This window comes from Agaricus bisporus (genome assembly GCF_000300575.1).
Source record: "Agaricus bisporus var. bisporus H97 unplaced genomic scaffold AGABI2scaffold_5, whole genome shotgun sequence".
Classification (NCBI taxonomy): domain Eukaryota; kingdom Fungi; phylum Basidiomycota; class Agaricomycetes; order Agaricales; family Agaricaceae; genus Agaricus; species Agaricus bisporus.
This window is the reverse complement of record NW_006267368.1, coordinates 2331870-2341191: the sequence shown is the minus strand read 5'-3', so window position 1 is coordinate 2341191 and position 9322 is coordinate 2331870. Positions and strand designations below refer to the sequence as shown.

The window sequence follows — 9322 nt, the reverse complement described above, 5'->3', positions numbered from 1 at the left end:
CATATCCGAGCAAGAGTTCAAGATTCCAAGGCTTCCCCCACTGCGAAGTCGTAAACCCTACGTTCCTCTGCTTCTCTTTGCATTCCCGCTGCCAGATGATTACCTCGTTCAATGGGCCAAATTACACAACATATCGTCTCATACGGATGAATGGTATCTACAACAGGATGCCTGGGAGGAAATCAACCGTCGGCGGACTCAGAAAGGTTGGTGCTGTACGACTTCAATCTATTATGATGGTAGAAAGGTAGCGCGGGGTGTTGTGATTGCAGATAATCAGTCAAACGAGAAAATGACCCAAGCGCAAGACATCGACCTTATCCAACAGTATCGAAATCTGCTCGGTACTGAGCCCGGATGGTTTCGTAGATTCCGCTCTTAGGAACTTGTAACGGATTTATGGTCACGTGACGTGTACTATTTCTGAGTTCTCATGGGTTGATTCTGCTCAGGCTCGTCCATCGACGATCGTTCCATATGTCAGTAACACCCTGTACCACCCACTTCAAATCTTATTTTTCCTTTACTTTCAGGGATACTGCCGTTTTCGAGCCAGAGTTCAAGATTCCAAAGCCTCCCCCACTACGAAGCCGTAAACCTTACGTTCCTTTACTCCTCTTCGCATTCCCACTGCCAGACGATCACCTCGTTCAATGGGCGAAAATACATAAAATTTCGTCCGAGACAGATGATTGGGATTTGCAGCAGGATGCCTGGGCGGAAATCAAACGTCGGCGGCCCCAGAAAGGTTGGTGCCACACGACGACAATCAATTATGACGGCGGTCAATTAGCGCGAGGTGTGGTGATTGCTACTAATCAGTCAAATGAGAAAATGGCCCAAGCGCAAGATATCGACCTCATCCAACAGTATCGAAACCTGCTCCGCACTGAGCCTAGATGGTGTCGCAAATTCCGCTAAGGTGAGTCTTACTTAGTTTTATTGGGTATTCGCTGTCTTTGCTGATGCCCCCTCCTGCCCCTTCTCACATCAGGTCTTCCCGTTTCAAATAGCATTTTCGTGTTTCGTGTACTCGTTTCTCCCCTGTACTGCCACTATCAAATTATCCTCTCATACGGCATATATAAAAAACCAGTTCCTATTCTGTCCGATTGAGAGCTAACTGTGAAGCGCGAATAACTGACCACCGCTGAATTATACACCCCCTGCTTTCTAGGCCCGGAACTCCCAGGAAACTGAGCACAGCTGAGTTGACTTTTACACTTGACTGGAGGGCCGGTCACACATACGTCTAGGGTGTTATCATCCGAACACAAATTGGAACAATTTCGAGGAGACAATTTCATGATACATTAACCTGCATACACTTGATTCCCTACAAAGACAGTGTGTCGTTCCTCTAGTATTTTGATTCCACAAGCCGCTTCAATAGCCAGGCGGTAACGATTCATTTCCTGCGGTACGCAGTTGCAGCAAGTACAGTCAGAGTTTTCAGTCGTAGGTTCGTAGGATATAATCACGTGACAGGCGTTATTTCTCAAGGAACTGATTCTGTTCAGGGCTCATAACGAACTCTTCCACATGTCAGTATCTCCTACTTTCGAATTTTCGATGCTCATCCTCCCTTCATTTCAGGGACACTGACACTGCCATTTTCGAGAAAGAGTTTAAGATTCCAAAGCTTCCGCCACTGCGAAGCCATAAACCCTATGTTCCTCTACTCCTCTTTGCATTCCCACTTCCACGCGACCATCTCGTTCAATGGGCCAAAACACACAACATATCGTCTCATACGGATGAATGGTATTTACGCCAGGATGCCTGGGAGGAAATCAAGCTCCGGCGGCCTCAGAAAGGCTGGTGCAGCACGACGTCAATTTATTATGACGGTAGTAAGGCAGCGCGGGGTCTGGTGATTGCTGATAATCGGTCAGATGAAAAAATGGCTCAAGCACAAGACATCGACCTTATCCAACAGTATCGAAAGCTGCTCCGGACTGAGCCCGGATGGTTTCGTAGATATCGCAGCTAGTTTTATAACATATTTGCTGCCTTTGTTGATGCCCCCTCCTGCCCCCTTCTCACATCAAGTCTCTCCGTTAAAAAATAGCATTTAATCCAGTGGCCCTCCGTTTATCCAATCACTTCAATGCCGAAGTTCCAATATTTATTGGACGCTGTCATCACCCTTCGATCCAGCGCGGCACAAAAATGATATTAATGCGTAACTAGAATCAAAAAGATCTATATGAGCGGCCTTGCGGGATACAAGGAATAACTTTTTCACTTGCCTGCCGCTAAACCTCCATGTGTCCCCAGTCCTAGCGTCTAGTTCTTCCGCGACTGTACGATCAACGCCAACAACAACGTAAGATTTATTTGTTCGCAAACTCAGAATTGGGAAAGATCCCGCCAGTGCTCGTAAAGATTCAGCAAACGGTGTCCACGGCGGCCATTTGATGTCACCAGTGAGCCTGGACCGAGGGACGGTCATTAGTGAATGGCGTTGAACTGACGAAAACCCACTTTCTATAGCTGTAGGACCTCAGGATAATCAGAGATAGTTTGAATCGCACACACTTACTTCAGGTCGCCCTTGAAGATGACTAGATCACTCGACCTCAGATGCTCATACAATGGATGAGCCAGATTCTTCATATCCCAATACGGATACGGTGAAGTCCAAAAATCAGCCCTACCCCGAGTATCCCCACCCAGCGGTGATCCATCAGGAACCGATAGTCCGAAGACTCCCTTTTCTACATATCCTTCCCATCGTTCAACCATCACAGATAAGTGTTCCCAACAATCAGGGCTGTCTCCAATATCGACACTCTCGAAGAACTCCTGATTGAGAAGAGAGTAAAGCCGTTTGAAATCGAGAGGCGTAGCGTCTGAGATAAACCAGGGAATCACTTTGGGACTATCATAACTCAGAATAACTGGGGGAAGAAACTCGAGGTAGAGACCCACTGAAAAACCACCCTATTAACATATGGTGTATACGTCACCAAGAAATCTGCCAAGACCAAGTCGGCGAACAGCTGGTAGAAGCGATGAGTGACAAGCGTAACGATAGGGCAAGCATACTTGCCTCGAACCCAGCTATAACCATCCGGAAGCTAAGCCAGTAGTCAAAACTACGGAATACGGCGACAAGACATACAGTTATCGAGTACGATGTCCACTCGACCATTTGTTATTGTCTTTAAATGGTTCCAGGCTGCATCTTGGTCGTCCTTCAAAATAAAATCATGTTTAGCGGCTTGAGCTTCTTTGCTGACAGCTAATAGTCTTTGGATATCGGAGATAGACACACGCGTTAGAAGCGACAGGTCCTAAAATAACACAAGGTTAAGCATTTCAATGGTAATAAAGTAAAAAAGACTTGGATACAGCTGCATTACCCCTGTATATCGATAAGAATAAGGTGAAAACCGTGGAGATAGGCTCACCAAAGACTCATTTGAATCATCTGACGAAAAATAACCTCCAATTGCCTGACATCAGGTTTGAGCGCAATCCCGAGCTCGTACATCGTTCTGGCGAGTTCTTCAAAATCTCAGAAGTAGCTTGAGGAGACGAATTGAAAAGCGCATACGGAGCACATAGGTGCGGGAGTGCTTGAAGGCTTTATCCTTCTGGGGAATGAATGGATCGAATTGACTCCATTGTTTAGATGCGGCAAAGTAAGAGCGCAGCCTTCGATACCTTGACGAAGGGCATCAGGAAATGCTGAGACAGGTGGTAGGGATCACTCGCAGGTAGCATCTAAATGGAAACATTGGGACGATAGTCACTATTGAACTCAGTGGAAACTAACTCAGCATAAAGTCACGGTGCAGTAAACCACGTATCCTTCCCGCTTTCGGTCAGAGCTTTCAGTTCCTGGTTATATATGTCACTGTGCAACTCTCCATCATTCGGTATAGGACTTTCATGTTGTCAATAAGAGATCAGAGACAAATCTTTGCACTGACTGAAAAGGTTCATTTCGAGTCATCTCGTGTTTGAATAGGCTGATCTTGTTCATGATGCATGATGCTTCTTCGATCTTGATATACCCCAACTCCTTGGAGACGGACCCTCTTTTAACCAAGAGGGGAATCCCTTGGCACTGTTGATTAAGCTCGTGGATGACTCCGGCGAGGGTACTCGGCCACCTCCTCAAAACTGTATCGTAACTGCAGAGGCATGTTCAAAGTCGATCTTAATAACGATGCCGACTCGGGTGTACATACGAAAACCTGGATTAATGCCTATTAGTACCAACCGGATGTTAGAAGATCAAACCTGCTCTTTATTATGTGTGAGATCATACGGTGGATAGTCCAGTTGAATGGCCATTGAGAGTGGTTGGGAATGAAGAACATCATATTCCGACCACTTTCGTGTTGAGGTACCCTCGGCGAAGAGCGATATCAGATCTCGGGATAAAGTATCGACCTGTTGACCTCCACATTATTGGATGAACAAACGCGCGTCGAGTATATGAGTAGAAGAGGTATGACGAAAACTTCCTTTTATATTCGGTTTCACTCGTAGTGTACAAATGTGGCTCGAAACTTATGTACACCTCAGTTCTCGTCCCTGAGACTGAGGTAGGCTTGATAACTCTTCTCTGTTGTATTTTCGTCTAATTGTACTTGTATTAGCGTTGTATTCTTTCAGGTATACGTCAAATATATAGTTCTCGTCCCCGAGACTGAGCGTTGTATTCTTTCAGGTTATGGGCCCCGCCCCATTGTGAGACATCATTTATAAAAGTGTTGCAAGCGAAAGAAGTACGCAATGTCAAGTACAGCAGTTATAAACGACGTATTGCCACCCACCGTGCCTGCATTGGATGTTTCCGGAACGAATTGGGCGATATTCGAGTTGCGTTTCCGGATGGTTGTCCAAGGGAAGGGCTTGTGGGGTCATTTCGACGGTTCAACTCCTCGTCCTACACCACCGCGAGCTATCACTCCGGCGTCGCACCCATCTACTCCAGTCCTAGCTACTTCTCCTTCAACCGCAGCTGCGGCTGTACAAGTTCCTATTCCTTCGACTCCTACACCAACAGTGGCCGATATTGATGCCTGGGATCGTAACGAAAATATTGCGCTATCGCTTTTAGCTCAGCGAATTCCTGACTCCACACTCGTAGTGGTTTCTGCTCAAACTACTGTCAAACTGATGTGGGACAAAATAGTTCGAGACTATACGTACAAAAGTGCTTTCTCTCAAGCAAACCTTCGCCAAGACTTCATGTCTTCACGTTGCCCAAGTGGAGGTGACGTACGCTTGTTCTTAAATGAGTTACGAGCTAAAAAGGCGGAGCTACTCGCTATTGGTGTCCACATTAGTGATGATGAGTATCGAAGTGCAATAATTCAATCCCTACCTCGTTGGTTGTCGACATATGCTTCAAATCAACTCTCAGCAGCTCGTCTCCATACTTCTCTTCACAACACTATTGATCCTGATATGCTCATCGTTATGATTTGCGACGAATGGGACCGTACTCGACATTTCGCCAAGAAAGGTCAAAAATCTGAAGGGAATGATGCATTAGCCGTTGAAGAGGAAGGAAAAGGAAAGAAGAAGGGGAAAGGGAAAGGGAAAGCTAAAGATGGCGAGAGGAAGAAAGGACCATGTTGGTTTTGCCAAGGCGAGCATTTGAAAAAGGATTGTGCGGAATGGAAGAAGAAACAAGAGGAAGGGTCTAATAAGAAAGACCAATCTAAATCGAGTGCAAATGTAGCTGAAGAAGATGATGACGAGTCTTTTGCAGTAGACATAGATAAAGGGGGAAAGATTTCCGAGACCATGGCCCGAGTTGAAGTTTTCGATTCCGGATCCTCTCGACATATTTCTCCTTATCGAGATATGTTTACTTCGCTTCAAATGATCCAACCCTGTGCGTTGTGAACAGCAAATCAGCAATGCCTAAACGCAATCGGGAAGGGAGAAATCAAACTAGACTTGCCCAATGGTGATTCACGATCCCAACTATATCTTAAAGAAGCACTGTATGCACCTGAAGCTGGTTATACTCTCGTTTCTATTGGTCGTCTGGACACCGACGGTTTTTCCACGACGTTCAGGGATAATAAATGCATAATTCGAGACTCGAATGGTGCTCGTGTCGCCGAAATTCCTAGAAATGAGAAGGGGCTATATAAATTGGTCAAGTCCAGCTGCAATGAAGTAAATGTAGCAGTTGAAACCCTTACCGTTGATGCACTACATCGTCGTCTTGGTCATATATCATCTGTGGCCGCTCGAAAACTTGTTACGAGTGGACTAGTATCTGGACTAAAGTTGAGCGGAGATGAATCTAACTCGATTACCTGTGATTCATGCTCATATGCCAAAGCTACACGCTTGCCGATAGCGAAAGTTCGTGAAGGTGAAAGAGCGTTGAATGTTGGCGAGGAAGTTCATACGGATGTATGGGGACCATCCAGAGTTGCGACAAAGAAAGGACGACGTTACTACGTTACGTTCACGGACGACTACTCGAGGTGGACTCACATTGAGTTCTTATCCAACAAATCGGATGTTTTTGAAGCGTACAAGTGGTTTGAAGCCTGGTGCGAGACTCAGTTCAATTCTCGTATCAAAGTTCTCCATTCAGATCGAGGAGGGGAATATACGTCTGAAGAATTTCAGAAGTATCTCAAATCGCGAGGAACTCAAACAAAACTTACAGTTCATGATACGCCTCAACATAACGGAGTAGCAGAACGACGTAATCGAACCATCGTTGAACGCGTTCGAGCATTGTTACATGCTAGTCGTCTTCCTAAGAGCCTATGGGCTGAGGCCGCCGCCCACATAGTATGGTTGATGAATAGAACCAGTACTAAAGCTGTTCAAGGTATGACACCTTTCGAAGCTTTGTATGGCCGTAAACCTCGACTCGGAAACGTTCGGGAGTGGGGTGATGAAGTTTGGGTTCACCAAGCTGGAGGGGATAAATTGGGTGCACGAGCGAAAAAGGGGAAATGGTTGGGATATGATACTGAGAGTAACGGCTCAAGAATCTTGTTTCCTGATACCGGGACAATCAAAATTGAGCGTAACTTTCGTTTTATCAAAGGACAAACTGACCTTCAGCTCGAGGGGGAGTATATCCCGACTCCCGAAGTACCCACGTCATCCGCACCGACTATTTCATCACCAGAATTTCCTGAATCTTCCACCACTCCAGTTTTGCCTAGCGTTGGTGGTTCCCCCACTCAACGTGAATCGTCACCGGCACAAATCCAACAATCTGATTCACCAGACTCGGATGAAGAACCGGTTGTTAGGCGATCGCAAAGGACACGTCAGCCCAGTCAAAAGGCTCGTGAGATTCTAGAAGGGAAAGCAGTTAGCATAGCTGAAGACTTGGATTGGGAAGAAATACATGCCTTGGTCATGGAAGTTGAAAGAACGGAAGCGTTGGAACCAGGAAATTTGAAAGAAGCCATGGAAAGATGTGATTGGGAGCTGTGGAAGAATGCGATGAAGGATGAGCTGTCAATGCTGAAAGATGCTGGCACGTGGGAATTAGTTGAACGTCCATCAGACGTCAACGTCGTTGGATCAAAGTGGGTTTATAAAGCCAAAAAGGATGCCGCAGGAAACATCGTGCGTTATAAAGCTCGTTTAGTGGCCCAGGGTTTCTCCCAAGTACCCGGAGTTGATTACTTCAACACGTTTGCCCCCGTAGCTCGCCTCTCATCAATTCGCTCGGTTCTTGCCATCGCTACTGCTAAAGATCTAGATATCCATCAGATCGACATCAAGGGAGCCTACCTTAACGGGAAACTCAACAATGATGAACGTGTCTACATGAGGCAGCCACCTGGCTTTCACGACGAAACCCATCCCACCCATGTCTGTCATCTCAAGAAAACGCTTTACGGTCTCAAACAATCTGGTAGACGTTGGTATCAACGTTTATGCGAAATTCTTGTTGATAATTTAGGTTTTTCGCGATGTGACGTCGACCACGGTGTTTTCTTCAAGCTTAACCAAGTTTTGATCATCGTACTTGTTCATGTCGATGACTGTACGATCATATCGACAAAACTAGATGCTATCAAGTGGCTAAAGGAGCGGATGAATGAGTTCGTTGAGGTTACGGATCTGGGAGAAATTCATTGGCTATTGGGAATTGAGATCAAAAGGGACCGTGGTATAGGCAAGTTATCCCTTTCGCAACGGTCATACATTGATGCGTCGCTTCGACGATATGGTTTTGAGGACGCTAAGCCCCTTAGTATCCCCATGGATCCCACCATACATCTTTCATCCGATCATTCACCTAAATCAACCACCGAAGTGGCTCGTATGGCTCGATTACCATACAGTGACGGACAAAACCGTTGCAATGTTTTTAACACCTTCAAAGATACTATTATAGCATGTGACAAACTGACCGTGACATCACATAATTAACATCATTCGAAAGCTATGCTTCTTGGCTTTAATTCAATAGTAATACCATTATGTAATTTCAAATATTCGTCGAAATACTGGCAATTTACTAACAAAGATGCATTGCAACAGTTTTGTCCCTCTCATTCACCAAGTATAAAGTCACCTGACTCCGTTGACTGACTTGAAAAATCAGCACAGCCACATTCAACAAAGATGAAAAGTCAGCACAGCCACATTCAACAAAGATGAAAAGTCAGCACAGCCACACTTTGAGTATATATACAGAGCATCTTTGGCATGATTCTTTACAATGAAGCCCCTCACTCCAAGTCAGCGCTCTCATATCCTTTATTTGCTTGATTCAGGAGCATCAGCTCATGAAATTTCTACTTCTACCAGCATACATCATTCCACTATATCCAGAATTAGATCCAAGCACCGTCCCAACCTTGCTATATCCTCAGGTGGTCGTCCTAGACTGCTTACATCTTCTGATACCCGCTACGCTGTTCGCTTAATCACCTCTCAAAAGGCTGACAACGCTTCTCAAGTCAAGAGACTACTTGCCAACAGCTTGCCCCACTCAACTTCTACAAAGACCATACATAGAACTCTTTCCCGCGCTGGTATGAAGGCTGTAGTAAAGGTTAAACGTCCTTTGCTCAAGGCCAAACACCACAAGGATCGCTTGGACTGGGCTTTAGCTTGTCAAAACTGGACTATAGAAGACTGGAAAAGGATAGTATGGTCTGATGAAACAAAGATTAATCGTTTGGGGTCAGATGGAAGAAAATGGGTGTGGAAAAGGGATGGAGAAGGCTTGAGTGATAGACTGGTGTCTGGGACTTTGAAGTTTGGAGGAGGTTCTTTGATGATGTGGGGTTGTATGTTTTGGGAGGGATGTGGCTATGCATGCCAAATTAAAGGTAAAATGGATGCTGATCTA

At 45.5% G+C, this 9322-nt stretch overlaps 4 protein-coding genes across 4 annotated transcripts; 3 read left to right on the top strand and 1 right to left on the bottom strand.

Moving 5' to 3' along the window:
• The first annotated feature begins 321 nt into the window (after positions 1-321).
• AGABI2DRAFT_192982 (hypothetical protein) lies at positions 322-924 on the top strand. The gene is made up of 2 exons (XM_006461429.1): positions 322-479; positions 534-924. Coding segments are annotated over exons 1-2 (390 nt in total). The 5' UTR covers positions 322-477; the 3' UTR covers positions 922-924.
• A 667-nt stretch (positions 925-1591) lies between these two features.
• AGABI2DRAFT_205296 (hypothetical protein) lies at positions 1592-4150 on the bottom strand. Its single transcript, XM_006461428.1, has 10 exons — positions 3942-4150; positions 3800-3895; positions 3563-3672; positions 3417-3513; positions 3358-3370; positions 3124-3299; positions 3074-3083; positions 2935-3005; positions 2546-2884; positions 1592-2435 (listed from the first exon to the last, which is right to left on the bottom strand). Exons 1-10 carry the CDS (start codon positions 3992-3994, stop codon positions 2129-2131), a joined length of 1272 nt encoding a protein of 423 aa, XP_006461491.1. The 5' UTR covers positions 3995-4150; the 3' UTR covers positions 1592-2128.
• Positions 4151-4752: 602 nt separating this feature from the next.
• Positions 4753-6270, top strand: AGABI2DRAFT_68979 (hypothetical protein; the record flags this gene model as incomplete). Its single annotated transcript, XM_006461427.1, has 3 exons — positions 4753-4903; positions 4997-5350; positions 6167-6270. Coding segments are annotated over 3 exons (609 nt in total), but the record flags the coding sequence as incomplete, so codon positions are not given.
• A 459-nt stretch (positions 6271-6729) lies between these two features.
• On the top strand, positions 6730-7017 carry AGABI2DRAFT_46347 (hypothetical protein; the record flags this gene model as incomplete). Its single annotated transcript, XM_006460569.1, has 1 exon — positions 6730-7017. A coding segment is annotated over one exon (288 nt), but the record flags the coding sequence as incomplete, so codon positions are not given.
• Positions 7018-9322: the final 2305 nt, after the last annotated feature.